This window comes from Gadus morhua, chromosome 1 (genome assembly GCF_902167405.1).
Source record: "Gadus morhua chromosome 1, gadMor3.0, whole genome shotgun sequence".
NCBI classification, from domain to species: Eukaryota; Metazoa; Chordata; class Actinopteri; order Gadiformes; family Gadidae; genus Gadus; species Gadus morhua.
In genome coordinates, this window is record NC_044048.1 from 19636165 (window position 1) to 19653974 (window position 17810).

Here is a 17810-nt window from a genome sequence, read left to right on the forward strand (position 1 = left end):
ACGTTGTTTCAACGATGATTTGCGTGCTAATTTTCAACGTCATTTACCACACGTCGAAATGGCGTTGAATTGAGGTTGTAACGCATATTAGCAATTTTCCTGATATTTCGATTGTCATTTTGTAATGAGATAAATTAAAGCTTTTCCTTGTAGATAATCTGCAGGTATGGCCATTGAATGTTGCAGCTACAACTATTTCTGGCAGGAAAACTGGTCTATATACTTTTAGCAAGCTCACACAAACAGCTTTCACAAATGCAATAAAGATCACTGGTTAAGAAAACCCCATTACAACAGTAGCATTTGAGAGGGGTTAAAACACAGAAGCTGCAATTTAGAAATCCTAGTAAAGTGATGTAAACACCATGAGAACTACTCACAATTCACATTAGTTCAGATCCAAAGTTAGTCATAAGATAAGCCCCAAAGCCCACTTACCTCATTGATTTCCACGCCCCTATTCTTTGAAATAATTACTCAAGAGTTTGGCTTGACAAAAGATTAAGGTTTTAATACCCATTTGATTGTGTTTTTGGAAAACTGTTAAGGAATAAACAAACTACATTAATGGAAATGTGTTGCAAGGTTGTAATAACACAGAAAAACAAGTTAAGTTGAAATAAACGAACATACATGTAATGGAGCGGGAATACAGTAACCAGGGGTCAGCAACCTTTTCAACATTCAGTGCCAGTTTGACATTTTCTCGTTAAGGTGCCATAAGAAACAATATATTAAATATTGAGCTGAATTATGACACAGCGACCAAAAATATTTCCAACATATTAAATGTTTGTTATCTCAAACATCTCAAAGCACTACTTTCAGAAACTTATTCAAAAACCCATTTGCACTGAGAAATGTAAATGTGGAAACATCCGCATCAACATCTTTAAAGACATGTACAGCTTTACAAAAAATATGTGAAGGCCATGCATACAGGCTACAACTATTTTTGATATTTCAGAACACTGCTTTCAGTGACTAATTTAAACATCTTTGCACTGGTAGGAAATGCCCAAAACAGAATAAAGTGGGGGAAAAAAATCTGTAATGATTTTGCTGCCGCATTGTAGAAGGGAAGACATTGAATAAAATATATATTTTTTCCCAAGTGTGCCAATGTAGTATGCAGTATAATAAACAATGAGGCATAGCAAACACTTGAGGAATGGCTTCAAATTACAATCCCCAAACATAGATGTGGACAAAGGAGATGCATGAAAGAGGCAAGTAGTTGTCCTCATCTCCGTAACAAGAAATAGTGATGGCAAAATTTACACCCAAACAGCAGAGGTGCATTTAATCAATGGGATATGTGAAATGGGCTTTTTTTGTACCTAAATCAACTGTAGATGATAAAGACTGAACCAGAGGATAGCACACTGTTTTGAAGAAAATCACATGCTGGAGCATCGCTTATAAAGGAGCACACCTTTAGAGGTTTACCTCTGAAGGTTCTCTCAGCAGCTGGGTGAGGTCATAGACAAATGCTTTCAGGTAGTCATACATCATACACATTGTTGGTAGACCTGTGTTAAAACAAAAACTTGAAACTGACAAAAGTAATGATACATCAATATTTCTTAGTAATCAGACTTTTTATGGAATTTTGGAACAGAATAATTAAGCAACATCACACGAGAGGGAGTGCTGTTGTACTACGGCTGTGATTCTCTTCGGCACTCGGCCAACGGCCTCATACCTACGACCGAATCCCAGCCGTAGTACAACAGCACTCACTCCTGAGTGATATTGCTTTTATACAACAGTTCTACAAGCACCAATCATTAGTTAACAATAATAATTAACATATTATGATCAGATTTCTTTGGTTCATTAATGATTTATTTGGCTCCGCCAACACAAATAGATCCGCAACTGGACTGAACTGTTGCCAAGCAACACATAAACACATTAGCATTACATTAGGTTCCCTTGGTCCTCTTCTGGCGACCATTCTTAATTCAACTCCAATGTTATTCCTGGAAACATGTTCATATTTGCTGTGCAAAGTTAGCTGCAATCTAAGCTACAAAAAGATTGTTAATAACATTAACGGTTATGAGAACACCCGTAAAGCGGAGCGATACGTGTATAGTTAAAAGACCCAGTGCTGTTATACTCTATATCTAGCCTGGATACCAGCCTGAACTCCGCCCACAAAATATTTGGTCTGGAGAATCAGTCTGGAATTGAGCTCGTTGGGAGGTATTAGGTCAGATCAAAAAGTGATCTGACCAATCAAATTGTAAGGGCGGGCTTTATACGTTGATGGACAGATGATACACATTAACGTAATCAACCACGTCACCAAAGAGCGCTCAGCGCTTTTACTTTTTTTCCCAAAAATGCTGACCGTGTTGCCAATTTGTCCGTGTATCCTTAAATTCTTTTTACAAAACAGGCATAAATCGTTTATGTCCATCTACTTTTTCTACTTCTTCGAACGTGCGCTCAGTTGAGTTAGTTTGAGAATAGCTGTGCTTCGCACAACATACGTCACATACTACGTTGCTCTGATTGGTTTTAGGTCTATCCAATTGAGCGAAGAGGCATTTTCCTTCCTGGTTCCGCCCTATAATCACCCAATGGTTCGGTCTCAGACTCATATTCTGACTAGAATTATGAGTATGACATCGCCAGGCTACTCTACATCAGCACTGGAATGCCTCTTGTCCAATCAAATTACTTGGTCGGAACTGACTTGGATAATTTGTAATAATCTTCATCTTCTGCCTCAACGTCTTGTAGTAGAGCTTCTTGGCCTCTTGTGGCACAAAGAACTGCAGCATATCCTGGAGTGCATTCAGATTCCATATATAAATAGTCTTCAAAAAAAAAAAATCTGGTATCTGGAATTCTCCATTCAGCCCACTGCACGCATTCTCCTTCATCTTCTGCAAGACACAAATGCAAACATAAGAAATGAATGAGCGAAATCATAACACTTAGATTTATCTGCCAGTTTACGTCTACCCGCCTGTCCAAACAGTGGCGGTTGTCATTAAATCTAGGCACTAAGGCCACATACAGCTGATGCTCATGAAGTAAGGCAGATAAGAAACTGATAACTACTGATTTCTCCTTTCCTGGCACAGTCCTTAACATATGTAATGAGGCTAAAAACTTATAACATTACATAACTGACGACCAGTCTAATGACCGTGAAATTTGCAGGCAGTATCGTATGATGTATGCACAAGCTAATATTCTTATCAGAAAATTTGGTATGTGTTCATCTTCTGTGAAAATAACACCTGCTGCTTCTTGCTACAAAAGAAGCGGCATTCAATTATGGTATGAGGCTACAACTCAAAGTGCCTAGATGGAGTAGCACAAGCCTTCCGTTTGTGAATGTTGATGTGCCAACTTGTCCTGCTGTTCTCAGAAACCTTATGCATAGATGTATGTGTAGACTACTGTGTCTTGCAACAAGTAAGGGATAATGGACCACGTTAGACTATCAAAAGTTAATACACGCTCTAGATAATGCGTCCCCAAAGCGGAGGGCTGATCCAATGTGTTGGGGGCGCCCTCTGGAGGCGCCCTTAATTAATTAATTAAAATATACGAAACAAGCGAAATTAAACCAAACATGTTCCCAAATGGAACAGAGAAGGGAGGGGCGGGGGATTAAAGTTAGGGCGCACTGAAACCCTCACCGTAGTACGCAGGACAATGCGACAAAGCCATCTATCCCACTCTATAGAAAATATCGAGATATATCGCCATTCAGCCAAAAAATATCGGGATATCATATTTTGCCCATATCGTGCAGCCCTAATCTGAATACAGACGTCGCAAAACCTCTACATCCAGCTCTCCAACAAGAAGTTGACAACGAAGACCTTACGGATGGCACAAGCAGGCGATTTGTTCACTGATGCATTTCCAATGCAAAAACCCTGACAACCAATTGGAATACAGACACTGCAAACCCTCTCCATCCAGCTCTCCGAGAAGCAGTTGACAACAACGGAGACCCTACAGATAACACAAGCCCGTGATTGTTTCACTTGCTCCAAATTAAACGGTAAGGGAACTAATTTCAGACAAAGCATCTTTGCACTTTTGTTTTTTTCAAAGGTATCTGATGGGTTTGCACAAATAGGAAGTAGGCTAATTATATTTGAGGTTATCTGGCACAACATTGTATTGGTTATTGTTGGTGGCATCATTGCATTTTTTTTTTACAAGCAGTCGCAATTGCAAGAACTAAAATATTACTGACTGGCTATGCAAACTGCAGCTTACTGATGTTTCATGAATGGTCTTAGTGAGTTAATATTTCTTTTTATGGAGTTTCTACAGAATTTGCCTGTTAAGAGTTACCTTTGCCCTTAAGAATTCAATACACGTCAACACAAAATAACCTTGTTGTCCTGGAGATGTTTTGAACAGGCATGCCAGTTTCAAGGCCCTCGGTCAGGACTCGAGTGTGAGACACTGCTTCAGAGACTAAAAGGGAAAGTTGCAAGAGTAAAAGAAAAACATCAGTTACACCAAATATGTCAAACCACTTGGGTGTCTTGACCACAGTACACATAATCATGTCTTTTCTTTTCTCTCTTACTACAGGCTTTTTACAATGTATTATGTACTGCACAACTAAATTGCCCAAACAAGTTCTAGCTTTTGTGAGGGAAAATAACCTTGAAATGACGGGTACATGAATTGATCCTGGCAAAAACATAAAAATGGCACCCAAGCAAAATACACAAATAAGGTAAAACGAACATTAACCTTGACGTTCCAGTTTCTGGGGAGCCTCGAGCGCCAGGTTCAAGAGCAGTTGACTGCTCGAGCTATACACTGCTCCTGAACCAGGCGCACGAACCTCCCCAGGGAAGATGCTCATCTTCCGTTGATGTAGTTGGCAACTACGGTCGTACTGACATTTACAGCAATAACCTATTAATTATTTAATATTATATACAACTCTTGGTAAGTAGAATAACACGAATAGCGATCATGTTTGACTGTCGTTCTGTTAGCAACTTTAGTTCGACCATATTCGTTCATAGATGACTAACTAGATATACTAACTAACGTTAGCTTTATCATCAATGACATTCAGCTAAACTCTGTGCCAAATTGCTTATGGCTACTGCTATGCCAGGATAAGTTATTGCGGTTATCACAGCTGTGTATATTTACTTCACATTAACGTAGTCTATGTTTATATTAGACTACGTTCATATATGAGTAACATTAAGAAACAACATTGCTCATATGGCCAACTTAAAATGTCAAATTGCCAAAGAATAGCAGCTAAATGTCCGTTATATCAGAGACATCTATTGCGCTCGAGACATCGTTTGATTTGATTATCAAAGTTCATGACAGATTCTAGAAGGACATTGATAAATTATTAACGATTTCATGTTTACAAAATTGTTCGTTTGCTGTACTACAAGTAATGGATTTTTTATACCAATAATACTATGAATGTCATCCATTATATTCGTTTTAGTCCCATTTCCCAATAAATAACGTTGTCACGGTCACGCGCTGCGTCCCTGACTAGCAGCTGAATCCCGCGAAACCGTCGCGGGGAAATCCAAATCATTAAAAATGATCAATATACTACGGGAAATCGACCCGTGGACATGTCGGCCCAGCTACATATTGTACCATAATACTAAATAAAACCAAATATTAATGACCCCCTTCACCCAAGCCTCCACAAGGGCAAGAAAAAAAATCGAATATATGCAGTAACGCGCTCACACTAACTAGACTTCTTTATATAACTTAACTGCGTGCTGAATCCAACGTATCGTAATATTATTTCCTGAAAGAAAGGACAGCACTGTTGCATTCAAAACTTTTAATCGCCAACAACGGACGTTTCCCTTTTTCAGCGTGTAATGGCCGTGAAGAAGCCATAACACGCTGAAGGGCGCGCGGCCCGAAACGTCCGTTGTTGGCGATTCAAAGTTTCGAAAGCAACCGATTGCTGTCCTTGCTTTCATGAAACCATAATACTCAACAACTCCATTTCTAAATTACGCTTCATTTGGAAACAATTCTGCTGCTTACCTTGCTATGCCACATGTAAATCCCTTGGCTGTCGGGTGCAGCCTGCTGGCAACGACGACTTGTGCACACTGCACAGAAGTGCGCCCCCTCATTACAAATGCATTGAACCGGAACTGAAATCACACGCAGCCTCTATTTTTTTAACCAATCTGATCACAGTTGATTTACTAGTACGCTAGGTGTGGCCATAATAAGAATGCATGTGCTTTTTCAACTTGAAGGGACTTTCAAATGATTACATAACTAAAAACGACATGTTATTAAATGTTAACATTCAAATACACATTCACACCGAATGCACGGTTTTAATCCTGTCAGATAAGCACACTGCAAGCCATCTCATAAATAGTATATCTTAGTTTATTACAGCTGTCTGTAGGACCTTCTACACTTCAAAGTGAATGTATTTGTATATTTATCCTGAAATAGGTCCTTAATAGGCTATACATTATTAGAAGGGGGATTCTTCACTTGCATGTGAAAGGGTTAAATGCAACTATTCATTGTTGTCACACTATGCCATCAAAACTAACTTTGTGTTTTTTTTCTTCTTCATTTGCATATTTATGGGACACTGAAGACCATTCAAAACTCACGGCAGAAAAGGTATCAAACTTGCATTTCATAATTGTATCCGATACACACAGAGATGGCCTCTTATTGGAGTAAAAGGAGGCGAGTCTTGTCCAACGCAAGGGAGACAGAGAACGAGATTTTGCAGCAATTACATTTAAGTACAGTTAATCAGGCTGAAAATGCCCCCCCTAGCTTACCAGATCTAGCACTGTGTGGGACAACTTCAGAATTCGAGAACAGTCCTGACCAAAACACTACAGACAGTGATGCCAGTGAAAGAGAGGATTTTAGTGGGTTATCCAGCTCTGATGAAAGTGAGCCTGATGAAATGAGTTTACAAGCTAAACTAAAGCAATGGGCATCAACTTTTGGCATTACTCTTGTTGCAGTTACCGCTCTTCTATCAATATTGAGAGTACACCACTCTGAGCTGCCTAAAGATGCCAGGACACTTCTTGGCACACAAAAGAAAATAGCTGTGCATGCATTAGGTGGTGGTGAATATCACCATTTTGGATTGGCTAAGGGAATTTTATCAAAATTGAATTCAATCCATTTGCCTAGCTGCCTTCAGACAATTCGGTTACAATTCAACATCGACGGTTTACCCATTTTTAAGAGTTCCAAAGTTCAGTTTTGGCCAATTCTTGCGATGCTTGATTGTGATTACACAAAAAAACCTTTTATTATTGGTTTGTTTTGTGGAACTGGAAAACCATCTAGTGTGTATGACTACCTCAAAGAATTTGTCAATGACCTTACCCAGCTACTGAGGAATGGATTGACCTTCAGAGGTAAACCTCTAAAGGTGATGGTGTGCTCGTTCATTTGTGATGCTCCAGCACGTGCTTTTGTGAAACAGATGAAGTCCCACAATGGGTACTCTGGGTGTGACAAGTGCAATCAAGTTGGCGTGTGGCAAAATAAAATGACATATCCTGAAATAAATGCCAGGCTTAGATCAGACGAAGACTTTGCTTTAATGTCAGACACAGATCACCACCTGCGACCTAGTCCCCTTACTGGCATTGTTCAGATGGTAACCCAGTTTCCCATTGATTACATGCACCTCTGCTGTTTGGGTGTAACAAAAAAACTCATTATTTTCTGGATGAAGGGCAAAAACCTGGCCATAAGACAGCCATCTAATGTCATCTCAGCTATATCATCTAAACTGATTGCTCTCCGTCCCCATATTCCATCTGAATTTGCCCGAAAACCACGAGAGCTGACAGAGATCGAAAGATGGAAGGCTACAGAACTAAGGCAGTTCATGATGTACAGTGGACCTGTGGTCCTAAAGCACAATCTACCAGAAGAGATTTTTGAGAACTTCCTGTTGTTTTCCGTGGGTGTGTTCTTATTACTCAGCCCCAACCTCTCTGCACCCATGATTGATTTTGCCAATCGAGTCCTAACAGCATTTGTTAAAAGCTTTGGAGATTTATATGGTCAAGGAGAAATTGTATTTACAGTTCATCAGGTGATACATCTAGCTGATGTGTACAAACAGTTTGGTGCCCTTGACCGTGTCTCTGCATTTCCTTATGAAAACTTCCTTGGAAAAGTAAAAAAAATGTTGCGAAAGCCTCAACTACCATTACAACAGGTAGTCAAGAGACTGTCAGAGGTGCCTCAAACTGTTACTCCACCTCCAAGTAAGCAGCCCCTTTTGTACGAAATGCACAAGGATGGTCCTTTGCCTCTGCAATTCAGTACTGCCAAACAGTACAGAAAGGTAGTAACAACAGATTTCTGCCTGTCAACAAAGACTGGGAACAACTGCATAGCAGTAGGACAGGATATTGGACTGGTCCAAAACATTGTGCTATCCTCTGGTTCAGTCTTCATCATCTACAGACGATTTGGGTACAAGGAATCCCATTTCACATATCCCTGCCCCTCCTCTCGAATAGGCTGTTTTCAGGTCCATACGTTGGTAGATGATCTTGAGGTTGAGCTCCTTGGGGATGTCAGCAGAAAATGTGTGCTTTTTCCAGACCAAAACCATTATGTTGCCATCCCTCTTCTTCACCAATCCTAATTCCTTGTCTTCTGCAATCCAAAAAAGAAAAAAAAAAAGATTTTTTTGTTATTGAATTTTCTTTATATAAAATACACCAGTCCTAAAATCGAATTAATGAATGAAAAAAAAAAAAAAAAAACGACAAATAGCCAAAAAATATATATCTGAGTGGTGACAAACTGCTGTAAATCAGCTGTGAATGATCTGAGTAGTTAGAGTGCTTCAGCTGAGTAGCATTGTATACTCTTCCTGCGAAGTGCTTTTTTTTTCTTTCTATTTTTTTGGTTTTTGAGAAGGTAATTCTGGGGAGGGGGCATTTGCCTCGAGCCCGGCAAGCCTTTGAAGATAGTTAGGTTGTAGATAGTTAGGCTTAGATAGTAGTTAGAGACGACAGGTTTCAGAGTACGTCTTCACCCAAGTTAAGCTGGTGTATGCAGTTCTCTCACCACTTATGATAGTTATTCAATTTTCAATTAAATTTTATTTGTATAGCCCTTAATCACCATTACAGTCTCAAAGGGCTTAACAGGCCAAATATTTCTGAGACTGTGATCAACTGTGATCACTGTTGATCTTGCAACATACACACTATGTTATATATAACAACAATGACTGATATATAGGCCAAATATATTTCTAAGGCTTATTTTTCACACTCAAAACACAGCGATTTTTTATTTTCAGATGGCACAGGTGTGGAAGGTCGTCGAATTCAAAGATAGGAGCACTACCATAGTGCCAAGCAGCTGGTTGGAGGAGGCAGGGGAGTCATGGAATTGTTTCTGGCCTCCTAGTTCTTACGATCATAACCGCCTCCAGAAGGCAGTCGCGCACCACCTTCCTCCAGGTGCAGCGTGGGACGTGCACGGTGACGTGAGGGTCTTGGTTAGCTGTGGTAAGGAAAAATGCTGCATATGAAAACGTTTCTATAAGATTCAACTTGCTAAATTTCACTAATGCATGCCATTCACTTTCAGCAACATATGTTAAGGCAAAGGACTACCTGAAAAAGTCCTTACTGTGTTTAACATCAGACATACAGTCAGAGGCTGAAGACCCTATCAGAAGGAAAAAAAGGTAAAAAAACAAAAAATGTTCTCCTCTCCAGAGGTGAATTGGGCCACACATTCCCGCTATCCATCAGACCCTCCCAACCCTCTAAGCCCCTTCCTTGGATAAACGACTCCCTTCAATCGATGCGCTCTAACCTCATGGGCTGCTGAGAGAGAATGGCATAAAACTAATAACCTATCAGATTTAACACAATACCAGTAACTATTATCATCTTTTGCTTACAATGTCACAGCAGCGAAAAATTCACAGTACAACTGAGATTCACAATACAACTGACACCCGGAAACTGTTCTCTACTTTCAAATATCTACTAAACCTTTCCCCTCTTGCTACAAACCTCACAGCAGAACCTTATGCTTCATTCTTTACTGACAAAGTGGCTGCTAATAGCAGGCAGTTCTCTGAACCATCCACAGGCAACTTATCATCCCTCACTACCTTCGAAAAGCTCCTGAAAACTCAGTTCTTCCTAGAATGACTCTTGTCCTAACACTTTTTAACTTTCAATGCACTCTCTTCCATCTTTCTATTGCACTTAAACTTCAGACAGTTTTCGGGTGACTAGTGGCACTTTTTGGCACTCTTAGCAAGGTTTTAAATAGTGTTGTAGCTTAAATGTTAGTCCTCTTGTTGTAAATCGCTTCAGCTCAAAGCATCTGCTAAATGCATAAATGTATATGTTCTCTGTTAATATTTCTGGTGTTACCCACTGACTGCCATGACTGTCCTTGATTTGTTCCAAAGGCCAAACTCACGCTACCTGCAGGAGCCAGCTGGAAGAGTCCAGACCACTACGGGCCCGCCGCAACACTTTTTTGAAGGTGCAGACCTTTAGAGTTAAACTGAACAGCAATGAAACATTTTAGAAATTAAAATATAAATATTTCAGAAACGGCTGTTTGACTGCCCATTTTGTAAATTTTGTCTAAACTGGCACTTACTATGCTTCAAGGTGTGGACACTGATGACGAGGCACCACCCCCCCCCAAGGAAAACAGCACGACAATCTGTAGATGTAGGGCCAGGTAGGTAAAAATATGTTGCATGTGTTTACTGGTTAATGCCAGTACAAATGGTACTTTGAAGCACCATTTGAAACAACACCATGTTTAACACATATGTTAGAAATACCATTTGGCTCTCTTATTCAGTTTTGAAGTGTTTCATTTTTTTCAGACATCAATAGTGAGTGGCTATTTGGGCCATCGACCACCCAAAGAGGTAATTTTACTTTAAATAATTGTTCCTCATACATAGTTTTCCCCATCTTCCCCGTTGATCATTGCTTCAAACCAACACGTTTTTTTGACACATTTCATTGTTGGTCTGACTGGATGAAGGACTACCCAACTGCATACAAAGCCATTCCTCTTGTGCAGTAAAGAAACACACACACACACACACACACACACACACACACACACACACACACACACACACACACACACACACACACACACACACACACACACACACACACACACACACACACACACACACACACACACACACACACACACACACGGCATCCCAGGACCAAGCCAAACTTCCTCGATATCAGGCTAACTGATGGTTGAACAAGTAAAACTTAAAATATTGTAACTTACACACAATAACATGACTTTTTTATTCCAGCTCAATCAAATGGCAGCCAGAGACTTGAGCTACTACATCTAGGTAGGTTTTGGCGTCAGTAGAACAACTAATTTCAACATGTATTGATTGAACATGTATTTATATAAATTTCTTACAAGGTAAATCTTACAAACTCTTCCTTAAATACACTACTTTGAAAAAAATATATAATCATTGGCACTTGACACTAATCAATGACTTTTGAATATAGATACAGTCCAACCAAGCCACCAGCTATTGCATGGTAAGTCGAGGAGACAAACATTCTAACCATTGTTTTCATCATTATCATACACATTATAATTAAGATGAAATGGGAAAGTACACCAAAGTACACCAAACCCCAGAAAACATTTCTAATAAGTAACTTCTATAAACAGATATGGGAATATCTAAAGTTGTGGAGCTGCTTTCCAAAGTGCTGGAAGAAAATAAATTGATGAAAGCGGAAATTACCAACCTGGGGAGTGAAGTGAGGGCGCTTAGGAGAGAGATGGTGAGGCCGGTAGCACCAGAAGCTGCCGCTTCGTCCATCAAGCTGCCTCTGAGGACAATGGAGGAGTTTCAATTAGCAGAGGCTGTTATGAGAGAAACCCCCTGCGAAAAACAAAAGATGGTAGGTACAAATCTGCACTACCCAAAAGCTAGTCAAAGTATATGTGTAAATTAATAAAACCATACCTCTTCTTTCCAGCCATCCACTACATCACTCAGTATTTGTAGGAATTATCTTTCAAAACAAAATTAACACATTACTCATTATGTGAAACAGTGAGAAGTTCACCTAACCTAAATTGGTACATATACAGTATCTCACAAAACCCTAGCCATTTTTTCAAATGTTTTAATGTATCTTCTCATGGGATAACTCTATAGACATGAAACTTTGATGTAACTTAAAGAAGTCCGTGTAGAGTTTGTAGATTACGATAAGATTTATTGTCACAATGGGCGCAATGGTCATGTTCATAATTAAGTGTACTCAGTTATGTGGCCAGCTGTTTAGTTGTTAATGGATGCGTTTTTAGTCATATTCTGAGGACAATAAATCTATAGTTCTCTACAATACGTATAATGACTAGTTTAAGTTATAATAAAGTTTCATGCCAAGGGTTATCCTATGAAAAGATACAATAAAATATTTGCAAAAATGGGAGGGGTGTAGGCCTATTCACTTTTGGGAGATATTGTAATTATACATGTTATAATTATCAATGTTTCACTTGTTTGTTGGTTTATTATGTCTTGTCAGATCTTAACATTCAGTCTAATTGGAGGGCACACTGCAGAAGAGGCCGTAAGAAGGATGTTGCAGAGTGGCCTAACAAATAACCTGGCGTGTCGCTTCAACTGGGCGGGGAAAGGCTTCAAGGAAGCCTTTAAAAGCACTGTCCTTAGTGATGTACTGTTCGGTATGTTTGTCAAAACTCAGTCACACCACACAAGCATTAGACACAGATACCACTGATTAAAATAAATGCTTTTAAACCAGCAAGTCGATTTTTTAATATGCACTATGGGTAGTCTTCTGAGCTATGCTTATTTCATGTAAAATCAGAAAAAGTCCATTCATAGGCTACTATGCGATCTCAGTTTTGTGTCCAGATGCAGCAATGCTTTTAACACTGACAATATTCTGCACTGCACTCTTGGACTATCAGTCAGCACTATAGAACACTTTAGTTTGACGTTATTTTACTTTTACTATCTAGCTATCTTGCACCGAAAGCCTACATTCACATAAGAATGTAACAACGCGCTACTCCGCTAGCATTGGCTACGAGTGGTATGTCGGGCTACGGGCATACATGCCCGTAGCCACGACGCTGAAGTTGGAATCCGATTCGCAGCATCCGATTCGGCTTGAAAACCACTTAGAATCTTCAAATCGGTCCTGATTGAAAACCACTACACCTATACTCTTCAAATCTGGACTACATTATCACAGTAAGGCTATACATTATGTAAAACATAGTTTCAGATTTTTGAAACCTTTACCCTATTTGTGAAAATGCAATGCGGTCTGGACCCCTAAATGAGCCTGTATTGCATTTTCACATGTAATGTATAGCCTCACTGTGATAATTTAGTCCAGATTTGAAGAGTCTAGGTGTAGTGGTTTTTAATCAGGATCAGTTCTAATGCGGTCTGGACCCCTAAAAAGCAATAAATGTGCCTTTATTGCATTTCACAAATAGGGTAAAGGCTCACAAATCTGAAACTATGTTTTACATAATGTATAGCCTCACTGTGATCATTTAGTCCAGATTTGAAGAGTCTAGGTGTAGTGGTTTTCAATAAGGACCGATTTAAAGTGGACCAGCTGCCGAATCGGATGCTGCGAATCGGATGCCAACTTCAGCGTCGTCCCGTAGCCTACCAATTTAACCCTGCATGCATGCATTCTGTAATCAAAGAAGTAACTGGGATGGAGTCGATGTGGTAACCCATAGTGCAGTAAAATGAGACTGAGAGGACAGTGAAACCAATGCACTGCGCAACAGCGTTAAGGGTCTGTGGTTAGGAAACAAATTGCTGACTTTTTGCCTGGTGCACTATGCAAAAAATGGCCATGGCCATGTTACAGCTTACCGTCGCCATGTTGGTAATTCTTGACCGGGTTTGTTTCTTTCTTTCTTTCTTTCAGCTGCACTCCAAAAACAGCTGCCAGGGACCACCCATATTGTTTTTTCAGGGACACTGAAGAAGTGGCTTAAATATGCACCGGAGAGAGAGGGAGGTGGAGGGAGGCGAACAAATGAACGCGATCAGGTAGGCCTATGTACGCTTGTTCCACACACCATGCGTCCTTCGACGGATGAGCGTCGCGAGTGCGACTCTGAACCATGGACAGGTCTGAACGGACGGACCCAAAATGCATTTCGAGAGCGCAATGCTATGGAGCCAGTTTCCTGCCATAATTCCAACCTGAAAAAAAAAGTTTCAAAGAGTTATACACTAAAATTCAAACATCTGTAAACATGATTTGTGTTCTATTTTATCTTCATCATTTTCACCAACACATTTTCAAAGTTCAAACAATATCACCAGCGCATTTGCAGAGTTTCAAATCTGGCACTGTTCTAACAGTGTATTTCATTGTTTCCCGGTTTTGAAACCTTGTAAATGGGATTCTGCAAACAGGTGTTAAAAACATGTAAAGGTGTACGTTTACGCCATTGCAATGTCTTTTTTCAGAACTGACTTTTCAGAGATTTGACCATGCAGGCGCAAGCTTTGAGTCACGTGAATATTGGCAGCGTTCTGTCGCGCATTCGTTTTGAAACTCCTGACAAGTCTGAAGAAAAAGAAAACGTTCCTGGGGGCGGGACCATTTATCTCTAAACCTATTGGTTGCTAACCCTTTTCTTCAGAGACTGTCAGGAGTTTCAAAACAAATGCGCGACAGAACACTGCCAATATTCACGTGACTCAAAGCTTGCGCCTGTGTGGTCGAATCTCTGAAAAGTCAGTGCTGATAAGTCACTTCTGAAAAAATACATTGCAATGGCGTAAACATACACCTTTACAAGTTTTTAAAAATAAATATTCAACCTTTCAAAACTTATTTCTCAATGTATGAACACCTGTTTGCATTTACAAGGTTTCAAAACCGGGAAACAATGAAATACACTGTTAGAACAGTGCCAGATTTGAAACTATGCAAATGCGCTGGTGATATTGTTTGAACTTTGAAAACATGTTTGTGGAAAAAAAAAAATACTTTGAAAATGTGTTGGTGAAAATGATGAAGAAGATAAAATAGAACACAAAATCATTTTTACAGTTTGAATTTTTTTCAGGTTATAATGTATTTTTTCAGTGTTGCAAAACCTTTTTTACAAGGTGTTGAGTTTTCAAACCCAGACTTAAAAGCCTTTGAAACTTTTCTTTTCAGGTTTGAATTATGGCAGGAAACTGGCTCCATACAATGCAAGTCACGGGCGCATGGCGTAGTTTGAAACAAACCTCATTCAGTCGTATTGCTGGACTCATTTTGTAGCCTATACTGCTTATGTTAATATTCCTCTATTTATTTTCAGGCGCCGCAGGATCCTCGACCATGAATGAATGTGTGTGTGTAAATAATAATTATATTCGTTAGAATAATAGGGTTAATTGGGTTTGGGTTGTTCGTGTTCGGTTATCACGTTGTATTGTTCATTATTGTCGCCACCGTTGTTGTGTCATGTTTGTTTGTTGGGTGCTCTATGTGAGAGGATTTTAATAAAAGTAGTCTGCGTCGAGGGGTGTACGGGGCGCAGAACTACAGTTAAATAAAGCCTGACTGTGCGTTTCTTGGCCGCCGCTACAATATGTTTGACAACAATAGCCTATGTTCTGTGTATTCATATATTCATTAGAGCCTTGAAGGAGATTCAGTAGCCTTAAAATCCTAATTTAATTGTAGAGTCATATCATGATGTCCTTTAAATAAATCAGTGAGTGAAGAACCAACATCGACCACAATTCGACCATAATCACTAGTTGAATAAAGGTTGAAAAGGGATCGACGCGCCGTCGTCGGTCGCCTTGCATTCAACGTTGAATCGACCTGGAACAGTATGAGCAAACTGCCGTTGAATCGACCAAAATTCGACCATAATCACTAGTTGAATAAAGGTTGAAAAGGGGTCGACGCGCCGTCGTCGGCCGCCTTCCATTCAACGTTGAATCGACCTGGAACAGTATGAGCAAACTGCCGTTGAATCGACCAAAATTCGACCATAATCGTTGAATAAAGGTTGAAAAGGGATCGACGCACCGTCGTCGTTCGCCTCCCATTCAACGTTGAATCGACGGTGGACAGTATGAGCAAACTGACGTTGAATCGACGCCCGGTCTCAACGCTGATTCAACATGTTTTGGTTGAAAATACGGAGGTTGATTCACCGTTGATTCAACGCTCTTTTGCTGTCTGGGCTCCCCCCCCCCCCCCCACCTCCGCGTTGGGAGGACGTCAGCACCCTCCCTCCCTCCCTCCCTCATCTCCTCCCGCTGTCATCGCTGCCAAGTCCCTCGATCTCTCGTTCCTGACAGGTTGTGCAAGAACAGAGAACCGCAAACCTGAAGTACGAGTCATCATTCCCACGACGCTGCTTGTGTTATAATAAGCCATCGTATTGCAAAGTTATTATTTTATTAAAAGGCATTATCGATTAGAATAACGATAGCATATGGGGAAATCTAGTATTGGGAGTGCGGCAAAATAAAATAAAAATAACATCGATTCTTTGGTTTATTATTTTTATTGTTACCTTTTTCACATTGTTCTTCCATATCCTATTGCATGCTTTGGTTGGTTTCAATTATAATCGAACTCCAGAACAAACCGAACAAACTCCAACCAGCCTCCTCCGAGGAGGAGGAGGAGGAGGAGGAGGAGGAGCGGTGTGGCACTGCTTTAACAGGGCTGTGTTCACTCGGCCTTGACGCCCTCCTTGATGAGGTTGAGCTCGTAGCAGAGCGTCTCATAGCGGTACGCCATGCGGATCTGAGCCACGTTGGTCTTGCGGATGTCGTTGCCCTCGGGGCCTTCCTTCAGGTAGTGCTCCCCCAGGAAGTGGGTCTTCTCCTGCGACCGGAGAACGGGAGGAAACAGTCAATACAACGGCTCCGTCAGAGTATAACAACGGCATAAGATGTGTTCATAGGGAAACCTGATCTTATAGATACCATAGGATCTTTGGAAATACTTTATATATATATATGATAATACAATGAGTTTATTTATTAATTTATATGATTATATAAATAATACATGTATTTCTTTATTTGAATAATTCTACGATGATTTCTTAAATAAATATATTTATTCTCTTGTTTATTCTTGACCAATCTCTTGTTATCTATATTATCATTATTACTATATGGCTTTACTACACAGTGTGTCCCTAGGAGGTGAGCCGGGAGACGGGGTGTGTTTGAGGTGCGGTTGTCACGGCGATCACCTCGTCCGACAGGGCGCTCTGCAGCACGCTGCTCCGGGAGATCTCACACATGTCGCACGTGCTCAGTTTGAAGACCTGTGCGGCGATGGCGTACTCCTCCATCAGGGGCTCCTGCAGGGTCACCCAGGGGCCAGAGGTCAGAGGTCAGACCAAACAGACACACACACACACACACACACACACACACACACACACACACACACACACACACACACACACACACACACACACACACACACACACACACACACACACACACACACACACACACACACGCACACACACGCACACACACACCGTTCCCCTGTAGAGCCTCTACCCACTCAAGTGGCTCTGAGCGGTTCGACTGGAACGTGACCCCCTTCTTAGCCCTGAAAAGCCAAGCTGCGATCCCTCCCCCCCCTGTACATTGTTTATACTCATTCCCACTCATTGTTTTAAAGGTGACATATTATGCCACCCGGTGGGATAGTGATTAGCCATTACATGCCGAAAATCTGCCT

The 17810-nt window shown here is 40.5% G+C and overlaps 2 protein-coding genes and 1 long non-coding RNA gene across 17 annotated transcripts in view; 1 reads left to right on the forward strand and 2 right to left on the reverse strand.

Annotated features, from left to right (window-relative positions):
- Positions 1-490: 490 nt before the first annotated feature.
- LOC115547012 (uncharacterized) lies at positions 491-14062 on the reverse strand. 7 transcript variants are annotated; one of them, XR_003977322.1, is made up of 10 exons: positions 13949-14033; positions 12038-12086; positions 11817-11900; positions 10663-10728; positions 10482-10563; positions 9651-9705; positions 9379-9537; positions 6046-8676; positions 4377-4461; positions 491-2900 (listed from the first exon to the last, which is right to left on the reverse strand). It is a non-coding gene; the product is annotated as an uncharacterized LOC115547012 (long non-coding RNA). The 7 variants fall into 7 exon arrangements; XR_003977324.1 differs by lacking the exon at positions 12038-12086 and having other exon boundaries at positions 13949-14062; XR_003977325.1 differs by lacking the exons at positions 12038-12086; positions 13949-14033 and having other exon boundaries at positions 9667-9705; positions 11817-11951.
- LOC115546973 (uncharacterized) lies at positions 3661-15638 on the forward strand. 8 transcript variants are annotated; one of them, XM_030360881.1, is made up of 11 exons: positions 3661-4036; positions 6626-6651; positions 9332-9542; positions 10466-10542; positions 10674-10746; positions 10898-10942; positions 11357-11398; positions 11568-11600; positions 11737-11972; positions 12609-12768; positions 14004-14357. In XM_030360881.1, the coding sequence occupies exons 3-11, from the start codon at positions 9332-9334 to the stop codon at positions 14333-14335; spliced, it is 1209 nt and encodes a 402-aa protein (XP_030216741.1). In that variant the 5' UTR covers positions 3661-4036; positions 6626-6651; the 3' UTR covers positions 14336-14357. The 8 variants fall into 8 exon arrangements, 6 of the variants coding, with proteins under 6 accessions (XP_030216741.1, XP_030216727.1, XP_030216732.1 ...); XM_030360867.1 differs by lacking the exon at positions 3661-4036 and adding an exon at positions 4461-4947; XM_030360872.1 differs by lacking the exon at positions 3661-4036 and adding an exon at positions 4461-4729.
- Positions 15639-16582: 944 nt separating this feature from the next.
- Positions 16583-17810, reverse strand: part of ampd1 (adenosine monophosphate deaminase 1 (isoform M)) — a 16929-nt gene continuing 15701 nt past the window's right edge. For both annotated transcript variants that reach the window (XM_030360845.1, XM_030360836.1), the window contains 2 exons: positions 17308-17418; positions 16583-16931 (listed from right to left, as the gene is read on the reverse strand). In XM_030360845.1, coding sequence (XP_030216705.1) covers positions 16776-16931; positions 17308-17418 — 267 coding nt within the window. In that variant the 3' untranslated portion in view covers positions 16583-16775. The remainder of the gene's footprint in view (positions 16932-17307; positions 17419-17810) is intronic.